Below are 15,175 nucleotides of genomic sequence, written 5' to 3'. Positions count from 1 at the left end.
TAATTAACGATCTCGAACTCGAAAAATTTCCGAAGCGGCACGAGCTTTCGTTCGATCGCCATGCAAAATTCGCTCGTGATTTTTCTCCCCATCCTCTCTGCCGCTTGAAAACGAGATTGCAGGAAACTAGCACGGATTGTACGCTATGCGCATTTGTAATTCGCGAACCCCTCTAAAAAGTGTTTCGAAAGGATGCGGTTGAACTTTAGAAGCGCGCAGTAACAGCAAAAAAAGCAAAACAGCCGTAATAAACGCGGATGCAAACATTATTAGTTTCCAAGTTGTAAGATGTTTTCATCGGTGAAGCGTTGCTTCCGTTTAAGGCAAACGATATCCGTCACAAATCTACATGCACTCTGATCGATTTATCAAAGGCATTTGTTGAAAATGACAACGCGAGTTCGCGTTAATTACAATAAATAGTAACTAGAAGATAGTCCTAGATACGATCGATAGGCTTAAGATGTTCTTTTCTTTTTATCCCTAATCCATGTAAGAAAGTGCGATAAAGGTTTTTCGGCTCATTTATCCAAAGAATAAAATAATAGCTAATACGATGCTACTTCTAAATAAAGAAATAACAACAGCATTTCTCGTGAAAAAATGTGCAGTTCCAGGGGTGAGATAGGTAAATACAGATGTATTTTATTAGCATCAATGGTACTAATATTTAGAATAGTTTTTACAGATTAGAGGTCCTCTTCCATCGAACTCTTCATTTGCTCCGACGTATTAGGTTGTCCGGAAAGTGTCTTTCTTTCGCAAACGTGTTTTCTACGACGATGCACCTTCGTACAAACGTGAAACCAAGTCTGTGAAATGTCGCGGTGTTTATCTCGACGGAACAAAATGGATCGTACGTAATTCGACAAAATAATATGAAACGAAAAACGTTGCGCGTCTATCGTCTCTTCATAAAACGAAAGAAACTTTTCGATACTACAACAGCACGTGGATTTTACCACAAAGCGATCAAATTAACGACGAATTGCTAATTACCACGTTGCGAATCCGAATTATCTATTCAAAATACGAATAGCAAAATGTTTTACTATAAAATACTACAAAATGATTTTTAAATATCACCGGTTTTATCGACGCCGAGGATCTTCCTCTGGATTTCAAGAATTCTCCTTAATCCGTCTTATGATATAGAAACTGTTAAGAATTGTGGATCTTTGGTGCCAAAATAATGTTGAAGGAACATTGAATATACACTGGGGTGTAATATTAAAATAATAATATATTTATTACAAGAAGGATTTCTCACATATTCTTCGATTCACACTTGCACGCGTCTCCGCACTTTCTCTACGCTCGACTGCTAACCGACTCTCCTTTCCGGATGCTTCTAAACCACTGCCAATCGTCTTTTGTCCTAACTAAGGCCTGGACGCTTACACACATGTATCCATACACTAATACTCACATACTAGTAACTCTAATATGCATTTAACCCAGTCCAGCACGGAAAATTATACATATCTCAACAGAAACTAAACAATCTGAAGATGCTGTTACATGCTGCCAAAGTTTGACCTTTTGAAACAGCCTGTGTATTTGGATCACGAACGAACGAAAATATCGAATCGAAGTGGAGCACGATATTTATACCGATTTGGATTTCGACGTTTAGCCGGCTCGTTGCGGCAACGAATCCGCCAAAAATCCCATGAGAAATGATTATTTTTGACATGGTCGAGGACTACAGATCCTCGCCATGTTCTCCATCAAACGCGTACCACTCGATAATGAAAATATGACAAACAGTTTCAAGGGCGTCGATCCGTATCTAGCGATTGTTACGCGACCGAGTTAGCTTCGTAGCGAACCATAAAAAACAGCGAGTTAGACGAATTCGACGTTGGGAATATTTGGTAAATAGCATAACAGCAATTCCGCTGTGTATTTGTAAACAAATTTCGCTGGCAAATTCGACGAAAATAACGTTCTGTAACAAGCGCAACCATATTTACAGGAAATTACGTTTTAATCCCAGTTTCCTAACCGATCGACCGCAAAACGCGTCGAAAACGATTCGTGGAAGAACGTGGCAATTGATCGCGCGATATAAATAATTTATATATATATATCATAAGTAAATAAAAACGAGCTGGCTACGCGTTATAACGATGAAAGCACACAAACATTTTTAGTTTTCACAACTGTTTATCGCTCGTATCACGAGCGACGAAGTACGTCGTTATCTGATACCGTACTAAGAAACGACTTATGTTATTTTTTCAAAAAGAAAAAGAAAAGAAAAAAAAAAGGATTTTACCCGGTGGAAAAAGAAACGACAGAGAGCAAGTTTATTCCTCTTTCGTACTTATAGAACCGGCATAACGGAGTATTTTATTCTACAAAAATTACAGACGGAAGAATCGAGCTGCAATGAAACGAAATCGTAAGAATAAGAGTGCACGTAAGATTTCGTACTTTGTAAATTTATGCAAAAGTGCTTCTCGACAATCCTCTTTTCACATCTGTAAATAGCGTTATATTCCTTCTTCAAGCAACCGACGCTTCTACTATTACATTTTAATAGCGTTTTAGCGATGTTCGAGCGTTGTATTATCGCGCCAGTCTTCAGCCCAAACCAGCTGAATAAAATATATTTCATATTAAATTAATCGACAAATATTTCGCGAGGAGTAAAAATAATTCTCAGATTGTGTTGATTATTGCGGCACGCAAAGTACAAAGAGTTAAATCCTAAATTCCTAAATTACGATTTCGCGGATCGGCTTCGCCTATAATTTTCCTCTTCTCGATAGCGAATCGCGTTGCGTCTCCGCGAGCTGTCAGGGTCAACGATTTAGCCGAAAGGCGGCGAGCAGGAGGCTAAAGCTAAGCTCCTAACGCTCTGGCGAACAAAGTTTTTCCAAGTTGTCGCCCCGCGGAATTATTCCAGCCCTCTGGTGCGAATTATACGAGCTCTTACGTCTTCGCCAAGCGAAATTAACTCGCCGATTGTTGGCCGGTGTCTGCGAGCTGGCGAGATGCCGGGGATATCGGGTGACACCTTCGAACTCGCGAGGAAATTGAAGTTTTCCGCGTGGCTGGCTTCGAATAATCCGCGGCGCGACACCTCGAAAGAGACTCGAACGAGGTCGACGAGCGAAGGGTCGCGAAGACCGGCGTCGGAGAATTCATATCGCCCGTGCTCCCGAGCGCCTCTTAATAAACACAACTCCGCCAAGTTCTTGTTTCCAAGATATGGCCACTTGAAGTTTCACCGGTCTCGTTTCGTCGAAAAGTAGCTCGTTGCGAATGAGAACACGCGAAATTCCGGCTATTCCTTAAGCGGCTCCGGGAATTTATATCGCGCACTTCAGAAGCAATAAAAAAGGCTTAATAATCGCGGGCCGGCCAACTTCTTGTTTCAGAGATACGGCCGCTCTAAATTCCCTCTAAACTTACCTCGAAAAGCGCTTATACGAGGCACAACTCGTTCTCTGCGTTTATCTCGTCCGTTATGGCCTATTCGTACGAAACCGTGTATCGTACTTAACTCTGTGACTAATTAAGAAAAAATCGACTCGACGCTCCACGGTTACTTTTCATCGTTTCCTAGTGTCCGTCGATAGATCGTTACGCTGTAAAACACCCACGCTCAGCAGTGAATTATCGTTCTCGGGAAGACTGAATAATTCTATGGCGAGTATGTTCGGCGAGTCATTGTGAATCCAAAACTATTATTTATATATAATTATGCTTAACCGATATGCTGTAACCATTACAATTTTATAATTAACAATTACCTTGTGAACCTTAAGCGTACGATTTTCTACGAGTTTTCCATATTCGTTTAATATCGAGCCTCGTTGTCCGTGTTTCGTACAACGAACATTCGCGAGACATCAACAAGTCTGTCAAAGATTTTCGTAAGCGTGGGTTTCTTCGAGGAAGAATCAAGTATACGTATATATACATACCTGGAGTATCTGGCGCACTCGTAAACTATTTCGGGAGGGGCGTTCGTCGTCCTCAGCCGTGGATAGTTGCAGCGTCGAAAGGAACTAAAGTACGCGTCTGCCTTTCCTAGCAGTCGTCCCTGAAATGCGGAACACACGCGTACAGACAGACAGGCCGAGCAAGAGTTTGAACGCGAGGCGCTTCAACTATGTTAAAGCATCTCGTGATTCGCTGCAGACCCTTTTACGATCTTCGCGAATTTCCACGAGTATCAAAGAGGCGAGGTCGACGCAATGGCGTCAAGGTTAAACGTTCTCGCACAAATATATTACTAATTTCGCGGAGAAGACTGTTTGCCCGTTCTGCCACACGAGTATTTCAAACTATTTTCGTCTCGAGTCGACTTTACTCGCGCGGAAGCTCGTTTAAGAGTTGGCTCGACGACCGATTTCGAGTCAAAGTCGAGGCAACGCGGCGTTTGAATTTCACGAGAGAATCGCGTACTTCGAATCGGTTACTTTCGCGCTTGCATTTTCCAGTGGATCTTGGCCGGGATAACCGGGGTGCTCGACGCTGAAGGAAAACAACTCGCCGAGACGAGTCAGAAGGAGCGCAGAAGAGATCGTTACTCTTACACTTATACCCTCTTACTCTTTACACGAGATTCTCCATGGTTTTGTATTAGAACTCGATTCACGAGCGAAATCGTTGACCCGGTGCCAAGTAGTTTCTTCGGCGAGAGATTAAGTTTTGCAGCGGTGTCCTGCGCGTCGTATCTTGGACGTTTTTCTTGCCTCGCGAGGCATCGTAAAACCGCGCGCCGTTTCGCTTCGCAGTGGAACAAGCGGCTAAAAGTCGGACAGCATTTCCTGGGATATTATTCTTGGTCGAAGCAGTGGGAAATTCGATTGTTCGCCGTGAAGCGGCTCTTCGAACCGACTTCTCCCTTCGACCTATCGTCCTTACGCCCTTCGTCCACAACGATACAGAGAAAGCGTCTAGAGATCCTCGTACCAAAGATAATTCGCGCCAACGTGTACGAATTGTCTCGTCGTAGCTGCAGATTGTGTTTTCTGCGGCTACAGAAAAACGCAAGAAGCGAAGCGAAGCGCGAGATCTGTCTCCTAATCGCACGCGCTTCGCCACGTTTCGTCTAGCGAGATTTCTACCGAAACGAACAGATCCGACTCTGCTTCTTCGGCTGCGCGCGTAGTACGCGGGCGAAGACGCGAGCGCAGCAAAGCGAATGTAAATTCACTTATGCATTTATTCATCTCGCTACTCGAGTATTTTCTAAGCCATTTAGACCCTCCTCCCGCGTTTCGCTGCTCAAGAAGGATATATACGTTTCGAAGGGACACTCGTGCACGGCATGTTGACGTCGAAATTATTCATCGACTGCTTTTTCCGGCCGTTCCTCGTGTCGGCTTAACGACGAGTCGCTTCGAGAAGAACGTCTCGGACCTAATTTCACGAACGATTCGCTCCAATTTCATCCTGTACATTCCATTCTTTCATACACCAAATGGATACACTGGAACGTCGATTAAAACTGGCTTCGAGATAAAAGACCGAGGATAAATCCGGAGCTACGGTTAATCACGCAACGTTAGCTGAAACTTGTAACTCGTTGCTGTCTGGTGTATATTCTGCGTGCAGGATAAGTCGCGTCTTTCGTTTCTCGCGTTCGATGACAGCGATTTTAAAATCCAAAATTGCCTTTTATTTCGAAACGCGGTTCGGTTCCCGTGAAAGGAAATGTATTTTGAAAATCTCGGTATTTTGAAAAGCTCACCGTGGATCGACGAAATTTTCTAGGAAGAACCAAAGATATAAATACCAGAAAAAAAGATTGTTCTTTTATCTTCGATATTTCTACACGTATATATGGTGAAACAAGCAACGTAATTAAAATTACGAGGAGGATGGAAAAGCACATGCTTGGCTTGAAAATCAAAGAGGAGAACAATGTTGATAACACGCAATCGATTGGCAATATATTGAACTTTAAAGTTATTCCTTTGTAAAATATGGAAATACGGACGTATTTAACCTTAAAAAGCAAACAACTTTGTTAACGCGAAACTGTTCAACATAATGGATTTTGAAAATTCCCCTATAAATCGTGGAAAATGCGACTTATCCGGTTCTTTGCTCGTGCTCCTCGTACGTTCAAAAACTATTGCCAACGCTTCAGGAACTAACCGGGTGACTGAAAAAAAGATTGCATCGCGTACGACTTCTACGTCGTACGATCAAAGATCTGGATAACCGAGATCGGTGGAAACCGCGGATAATCGAAGTTCGGTTGATCGAGCTGTACTTGGACACTTGCAGCCGAAAGGAACGCTGTAACGTTAATCTTTTGTAAGAACCGGCAAGAGAAATACGATCGTTTCCGATGAAGTCGGCGTATCGGAGAAAAAAGAGAGGGAAAGGGTACGGTTCACGCGGGAAGTCACGGCAGCTCGGAAAATGCTTTATTACTTCACTTATTGCACGGTTCACAAAGCAATCTTTCTCGTAATTTTGTTCGGAAGCATCGGCGAGGCAAGTTGTACGCGTCTCGGCTGTTTCTTCGCTGGGGCGAAAGAATTGCACGAGATATCCACGAACGGAATAATTGGCAGCAAAGAAGGAGGAGGAGATAGAAACTCGGCGAGAAATTCGAGAAACGGTGAGGGGAGACTCGCAGGAGCGTTAAAAGAGAAACGTCGACGCGAACGAGTTTTTCTGGAAAGTTGGGCGAATCCGGGCCGCAGGGAGCCTGCAAGAATATCCCTAGCTCCTTTCAAGAGCCAGTACTCGAGCCCAATTTGCGAAACAAGCGTCGTTCTTCCGTCCGTAGCCGAGTTAAGTGGAGTCGGTCTACGTCCCATTGGGGCGCGATCGCGAGATCCCGGTGACGTCGCACGACCCTCTGGCAAGGGGAGTTCGTTTGCAATCTAATTCGGTCGCCTTGAAAGGAGTCTGGCATTGGCCAGGTAACGCCGAACAATTCCTACGAGTTCGAAAGTTCCGGTACAGACGGCGAACCCGTGGCCTCGTCACCGACCCGAATCCCATTTCTCCCGTAACGAACCGTGCCTCGCGAGTTTTCATCCCTGTTTGGTCTTTACGGGTTGGTTTGTCTGCTTTGGTACACGAACGCGTGACACAGTATCTCCGAGCAAGATAGAAACTTTATGATTTAGCCCATTTCACCCTGCAGGACATACGCGTTTCGGAAGATGTTTCCGATTTCTTCGTTTGCTTGATCCTTTCAAGTAGTTTTGATTATTTTTATGGCCAGCATACGCACTAACGCTTCGATCGATCGCAGTAACTGCACGTGGATGTTAACAGAATAGTTAATAAACTGTCTCAAATCATCGAGTAATGGATGCGAATCGTTTCTTTAAAAATTGACAATTTCGTCGACGTGTGTATTTAGTGGTCTTTTATTTAAAAATGTTTGGACCTGTGTCTTAGAAACTGACGCGGAACGACTTATCTCACTTTTGCAGATGCCAATATCTCGAGCTAATGAATATTTCATACGCAGAGTAGTCTCCTTTAAAATCAATGTTGGGTATGTTCGTGCAACTGTAACGTTTGCGTAATGTTTTACTTTTACCGGCATAACTGAACGTATAACCAACGAAATAGATTCTGGGTAGAAATTTGTTTCGTTCGTTACATGCTATCGCGATAAATGTTGCACGATTCATTAGACAAGATGTAATAAAATTACACGACACGGAGCACTCGCATCAAACATTCCATCCACGCTGCATTTACATTTCTTTCGGCTGAATAAATTCCATCGTTCGAGTAGGAATCTGGTGCACTTGTTGAACTCGTTTGTTGTCAACCCATCCACACGGTTCGTTACATCTCGTAATCACGTTGCCCGGGAACAGCATTCTCCTCCCACGCGTAACGTCGCCGCTAAACAATTTCATGCAAAATCTGTAATTCGCCAATTTCGGAGCTCATCGGTATGCTAATGCACCGCTGGCACACGTATCCTCCGGCTTTTGGCTTTTCGTCCGGCCAAGACTCTCAATTGAAAATACTTGCTTGAGAATTCAGCATCGACTGCAGCAACCATCTTCCCTCGTCCAGATTAATCTTCTAAAGGAGGAGATCGGTTTTATTCGCAAATTTTCATCGAGCAAATTTACGTGTTCCGTTTACTATGCATCTCAAGGCTACAGGAGTATTACCGCTGGAAACTATGTAGGAGGAATAACGTTAAACGAAAGCAAATTCCCGCTGTTTTTCGCTAGACGATCTGACAGACACGTGGAAAGCTGCCGGTGAGAGAGGAAAGCTGGCGCGTGTCGAATAAAGAAAGCAACGAACAGAAAACTGTCAAACTTCGAATAAATAAAAATGACTTGGAAAAGTGGACTCGTGGTATCTCTAGCGAGTTGCGTCTGCTAAGCGTTTCGCGGTAAAAATTATTATTATCTATGTTAATCGGTGTATGTGGAATTAAAGAAACGCGTGGGTAAATTGTAAGGTATTGTAAGTATACAGGGTGCGCCGTTAGAATCCGGACAAAAGAAGTTTTGTGCAGAAAGTTGTTTATTTAAGTCAATACACAAAAACACATGAAAATGTTGTTATATCTCATTTAAAGGGTCCTTGCTGAGAACTTTTATTCTATGTAACCACCCTCTGCCTCTATGACCTGCTCTATTCTTGCTCTAAAGCGCGAGCACGCTGACTTCAACTGGTCGCGTTTAATTGTCGCGAATTCTGACTCGATAGCAGCTCGTAGGGAGTTGACGTTGGGGTGCCTGCATTTATTAGTTTGTCTCTCGATAACGCCCCACACGTAATAGTCCAATGGGTTTAGGTCGGGACTGTTAGGAGGCCAGAAATCTTTCGACCAAAACATGTCCACATTGTCAGAGAGCCAATTTTGAACAAGATGACTTGTGTGAGCAGGTGCGCCATCTTGTTGAAATAAATACGGCCTTCCAGAAGCCGTAATTTCCATCCACGGCTTTATTACTGTCTTCAGGACCTCCAAATAAACCTCCTTTGTGATTCTTTCGCCTTTTTGGAAGAAGTGCGGAGGCATGACGTCGCCCTCACTTGAGACAACGCTCAAAACGTGAACACTTGCTGGAAATTTGGTTTTGCCCACAACAAAATTAAATTACCGTCGATCTTGGGTAGCTAAAGAATTTTATAATTTCGACCGGCGTTCTCCCGGCGCGAAGACTTTCTATAATCGCCGCTCTTCTATCGTATTCCGGGTTTTGCTTAACGAGTTCTGTCATTTTGAGGTTATAGAAGACTTATTGACATATTTAACTAACTTCAGAGTCAATCAGCACAAACATCTGAATTCTAATATGGTGGGAACTACAAATTGAATTCTGTCCGAATTCTAACGGCGCACCCTGTATATATATTGTGAATATTAAAGTACAAAGTGTGGAATACAATGTAAGCTGGTCCGGATCCTCACGCTAGCAATGTTACCCTGAGACTAAAAGAACCCCCGAAACCAACGTCTATCGATGACCTCAATGCTTGAGAAAACCGAAGACCAGATGTAGAGTTTTCTTAGAAGTGGCGATCGCTTCAACAATCCAACACCTACGAGTGCGGTTTCGACGAACCTTTCGCGGGAGAATCATCCGACTAGCGTCGGTTCATCGAAATTTATATCGACTGGCCTATAATTGCATCGCACTTCGTTATACCGGGAGAATCAACAGCTAATGAAGAGAATTAGCGAACCGTTTACCGTGGAAGGGACGGGCCGAGGTTAACGAGGTTCGACGGGAAGTCTTGAATTTCGCGTTTCCAAGTTTCGTCGTTTCGTTTGGCGCGCCCGAGTCGCAAAGCGGAAAGTTGCTCGCTATTTAACAGCGACGTAATATCGAGAAAGTTTCGGTCGCGTTACACGTGTAATCCCCGCCTCCATCCATATCCGCGTTTATCGTATTTGTTCAAAAGGGCAAATAACCTAATAATTTAATCGCTATCGCAACTTTGCCAAAGCGATCGTTGCCAACACGGTGTATTTGCTTGGTACGTTCGATTTATCCAACTGTTTTTCAACATCGTACGATGGACAAACACTCGGGACACGCGCGTAAATCGGATCAAACGCGTGTCCCCAAATAAACGTAAACGCGATTAAACGAATATTCTAAGAATAAGATCGTTGAATTGCATCGATCATAAACGTTCGACGTACCCGGTTACTATCTGCGGCAGTCGAAGCTCGGTCGGTCGCGACCAACGATCATCGAAAACTGCCACAACTTTTTAGTAGACCATCTGATGGACAAGTCGGGGACCGCTAATGCGCGACGAAAGCTCGCGTGTCTAACTCGAGAACACGACGGAGCAGCGAAGAGAAAAGTTGCGAACCTACTACGGTTTCTTTGGATCTTTGTTTTCCGAGCAACGTCTTCGCATCCCTGGAGACATTAATATGGCTTGTCGCTAGCGATGGAGTTCGCAAGCAAGTTGGACGGGTAGTTCGACGTGTCGCAGCTCGAAATTGTCAGAGCTACGCGGCAATTTAATGCCCCCGCGATCGACAGAATGATTTTCGTTTCCTAGCCTCCACCCGTTACGTTTTCTGCGGCGTTCGGCGTACCCTTTTCGTACGTGAAAACACGCGACTAATCTGTCTCTGACGTATTTGTGATTCTTCGGGTTACCGATCGCTTTCCAGGTATTCGTAGAGCGACGATATCACGCAAAAGCAAGACACGAGACTCGGAAGCTACGCGTTCCTCGCGCGTGTCTGAGATTCGCTTAGCAGGAAGACGTTTCTTGGCTGTTTGCATCTTTTGCGTTATCAACCGATACATAAGCAGACTTTCTTCGGTAAAATGGTTGGAGGAATTAAAAAAACTACACGCGCGATTAATTAAAAATGTATTGATTAATTAAAAAAGTAATTTCTGCAGCGACTCGTAACGGGGATTACGTGTTGAGACTTGAACGTTAAAGGTGAATATCTCCACTACGGTAAGACTAGGCTTGTCAAGCATTGAATGGCGTAGAGATAATACAGCAAACAACGTATGGTAAAAATTGTAAACAAACTGTGAGAAAGTCAACCTACGCTGCGAATATCTCAACGGTAGCAGTGTTCGCGAGACGCGAGAAGAAAGCGCAACGTACTATCGAAAACGGGGCGAAGAGAACCCGAAGAACCACAAATATGTCATCCAACGTCGGGCATCGTGAAACATTAAAATCTAACGTTCTCTTTCTCCGTTCGTTGAGACGCGTTCGTCGTTGAACAAAAACGACGTTGTACGCTTTCGTGACTATGTAGCAAAGCTACCGGCCCGATGAAAGCTCGATAGTATCAAAGAACATCGGCAAACGTCGACGTCTTTTTAACGACTTCTTTCACCAGAGACAGAAAGCTCGTATCCTCCGCCCAGGTGCTTTAAATAGGCGTTCTTCTTCTTTTTTCCAAGCGGCGTTCTTCGCACACCGCCTGCTACCAACCGACAGACAGAAAAAAGGAGGAAGACGACAGGATGCGGCGGACGACCTTCCTGCAACTGCTTTCGACGATCAACCGTGAGGAACGATAACAATAATAAATATAAACGCGATGTTTAGAAGTAGGTACATATTTATTCACCGTCAGCCGTTAGAGTCTCGGTGATGGAATTCGACGAGAATTTTATTCTAAATCGCCTGCGTGTACGATGACAGCACGATGTTTAACAAGTACTTATTCGTCAAGGGCTGTTACCTTCCGGATCATGGAATTCGATGTAACTCTCGAGAAATTTCTATCAAGATTTATTCTATGTCGGTCGTGTCAACGACGATAACGAGGTAAAGTGTCGCGGTTGTTACTACAAAATACCGAGGCAAGCGATTCATTCGCGTTTCCAATAGTTTCGATCGTGTTGCGTCGTATCGCGACGAACCGACACCTAACGAAACCGTAGGTTGTCGAAAAACCAAGTTTATCAACATCGGATTATAGAGATCCGCGTGAAAACAGAGCTGGTTGCCGGATAACCGGCGACGCAACGTTATGAATCGAAATTACGCTCGTTTCACTTTGCGCTCGGCGGGACAATCTACCGGGCCGGTGTTTATTAATTCAACGACGATGTTTAATTTACGAAACCCGTTGTCAGCGATACGAATCGATCGATGTCGCACGCAACTGATATCTCGCCGACTCGATAACCTATCAGAGACAAAACCATGCCCGATCCTCTGGTCGTTCTTTCGCTCGACGCTGCAATTACGTGTTTATTTGCTTCGGACGATCGCGACGACGTCCGACCCGCTCGTCGATCGACGATCGCGTAAATCTCGCAACGGCTGAGAAAGAAGAATTCGGAACGTTGACTTGGAGCATTGACGGACGCTGTTCGACTCTTAGCCCGGTGAGTTACGAGGCGATTCCGTGGACTCGGTTCGTTTCGAAAGGCGATAAATTTGCGAAAACGATCGATCCGTCATCGCGTTACGAATCGCTGGCCACCTCGTTGCCGGTCTGTTGCCGCAGCGACCAGTAAAACGAGAATCGCGAGAAGCTTATTTGCAATATTAATTTGAAGAAATATCCGCCATCCAACCGTCGTAGAGCTGGAAGAAAGGAGATTATCGTCGACTCTTTTCGGTGCTACGACGCGGAACAAAGAGCTAAAAGTGGATCTTTCCGTAAGCGTAAGTCCGAACAAACGTAGAGATTTGCTGTCGTTGCGAGACGCTTACGTTATAATACATGGAACGAGCATACGCATAAACGATCTTCAACTAGCGCATTTGCATCGGACGTACTTACGCGTCTGACGCTTATAGGAAATTCTACTTTAACGGCTCTGCGAATTTATAACTGCGACGAAAAAGACATTCGTCCTTTGTAGGATCGTAAAAACGAGCAAACGTCCAAAGCATACGTCGCAACATCTCGTAAATAACGTAAATAGCTGTGTGCATTAGGTAAAAAACAAAGGACTGTTCGTTTCTAATTAATCAGAGGCATGCTTTCTTTCGTTCCTACGATTATTTACCATCTGTCCGTCGAACGTTTGTTATTCTCTTTTCGATAAAACTCCTATCGTTACGACTTTAAACTCGACTGTCGGACAAACCGCGTTACGTATGCAACGACTCGACATATTTTACGAGATTTTACGAAACTAATTTCAAACTTGAAGTAACTTCGGTTCGTAAATTGACACGAACAAACATTTGGCAAGTTAAAAAGTTGTAATTCTTTGCGTTAACACGCGTCCGTCTACCACGCAAACTATGTCAACACGGTGAAGCGAGATTCGCGACTGAAACACAGTTAGGTTTTTCCTCGCGACTCGTGGAAAACTCTCAAAGACGAGGGTGGAAAAGGCGTCGACTCACCTGAATCCAGTAAGGCAGGTAAAATCCGGAGCAGGCGAGAATCGATGCCACGGTGGACAGAGTCGCCCACAACACGCACAGCACTGTCATCTCATCGGTTTAAAAGCGTCTCTCCTCTGTCTTCGCCGCTGGTTCCTCGCTGTCTCTCTCGGCCGTTCTCTTCTCCTTTATCCTACTCGCGCATCGCCAACGAAACTGCTATTCGAAACGTGGCAACCGTCGCGATCCGGGAGAGGATTCCGCTTCGCACACCGACGTCTCCGAAGCTCGTTCTTTCTCGACACTCGCGAAATCCACTTGTCACGGTTGTTCGAAACGTCGGCAGTTGTACCAGCTGCTCTCTTTCCTGGCGTACACTGGCGACGTACGCAACGAAATTGTCGAGCCTGATCGCAGAAAGGCTCAAACTCACTTTTTACACTGAAAGACGCGAACGCGGAGAAACGTCGCGTTCGTAAGGCGGTCGCGCGTCGAGTACGCCGCCAGAGATGAGAATAGATCGGTTAATAGGTCGGTCGTTCCACGGAAAGACCTGAACAGAGACTCACGGTCAAGGTTCGCGGTGGCCGTGTTTGCTCGCGTTCGCGTGCCCTGGACACAGTCTCGCCTCTTTCTTCTCAGCTTCTAACGACGATCCATCTGCTCGGATACTGTCTCTCACCACCTACGATACACTTTTGATCGATTTGTCTTCGAATCGGTGGAATCGATTAAAACACAGTTTCGTCGGGAGGCGGCATGATCGCGAGCGTCAGCACGTTACAAGGGAACAGTTTCTCTCGGCAGTACGAGAGCGGTTTTGTTAATTATAGCCGGAGCGAGGCGCGGCGAAGCGCATGGAGCCACGCCGTGCGTTCGTCGGTCGGCTCTCGAGAGAAATTCATCGCGTCGTTAGGTCGCGCGCGCGCGCGCGAGATCCGCCTTGGAGTATCAGGATGAAAGAAGAACGGGACGTGACGAGAGAAAAATAGGAAAGAGGGGATCGACGGAGAGGAAAAAAGGGAGTAACGTTTCTTGCGGACACTTTGGTCGATGCAATCGTTTAATTATAAACACGCGACAGGCTCTCGGTGTTCTTTTTTCTCCACGTTGGAGAAGTTATCGAGGGAAGCCGACACGAAACAGAGAGAAAGTGAGACAGGAAAGAGGCGGATAGCGAGGGACGACTGGCCAACCGAGTGGTGGTGCTCGGCGCCGCTTCGTGACTGCGACTGAGCCTCGACTCGCTTCAGCCGAGCTCCGCTTTCCACCGCTTCTGTCGGTCTGTCGCGGTGCGCGCCGCCTCGCCGAGTGCCAAGGCGCGCGCTCCGCTCTCCCACTCGTCCACCCTCTGCCTCCATGCCGACTGGCGAACATGTGTGCGCGTGCTGTGACCGCAGCGGCTCCTCCGACCCCCGCCAAACCCTACCGATACCCGTTCTTCGCTGTACTTTCCTCTTCCTTTCGGCTTTCGCCTTTCCTTAACACTTTCCAAAGTAAAAATAAAAAAAGAAAAAATTTGTAATTAAGGTGGCCAACTTGTTCCATCCAGCCTCCTGCTTCTGGCTACCTGTTGATGGCTTTCTCGCATTATCACCGCGACAAACTTTTCGTTTGTTATCCACCGGTTCATTTGCACCAGCCTGAAATCCTGTGAGACCACCGGCGGATTTTGTTCGTTCGACTTTCTCAGGACAGTGCTTCTCGGTGCCTGTGAACGTCGATCTTCGCTCTAATTACGTTGTTGGGAAAGTTTAATTTATTTGTGAGGTTGGAGGGTTCGGTTCCTCGCGATCCATACGTCGTAGGTCTAAATTCGTACGGGTAAAGTGAAGGAGAGCGTGTGGTTCGAAATAGGGGAAGAATGAAAAATAAGGAAATTGAGTCGGAGATTTCATTTCTGAGAAAAACTTAC

The 15,175-nt window shown here is 45.3% G+C and overlaps 1 protein-coding gene across 2 annotated transcripts in view; it reads right to left on the bottom strand.

Moving 5' to 3' along the window:
- The window catches only part of LOC132908050 (LHFPL tetraspan subfamily member 6 protein-like), a 34,341-nt gene extending 20,082 nt beyond the window's left edge, over window positions 1-14,259 (bottom strand). For both annotated transcript variants that reach the window (XM_060961612.1, XM_060961613.1), the window contains exons 1-2: window positions 13,282-14,259; window positions 3,939-4,057 (exon numbers count right to left, since the gene is read on the bottom strand). In XM_060961612.1, the coding sequence (XP_060817595.1) occupies window positions 3,939-4,057; window positions 13,282-13,371 (209 nt within the window). In that variant the 5' untranslated portion in view covers window positions 13,372-14,259. The remainder of the gene's footprint in view (window positions 1-3,938; window positions 4,058-13,281) is intronic.
- Window positions 14,260-15,175: the final 916 nt, after the last annotated feature.

This window comes from Bombus pascuorum, chromosome 6 (genome assembly GCF_905332965.1).
Source record: "Bombus pascuorum chromosome 6, iyBomPasc1.1, whole genome shotgun sequence".
NCBI classification, from domain to species: Eukaryota; Metazoa; Arthropoda; class Insecta; order Hymenoptera; family Apidae; genus Bombus; species Bombus pascuorum.
The sequence above is the reverse complement of the archived record's forward strand: the minus strand, read 5'-3'. Positions and strand labels throughout refer to the sequence as shown.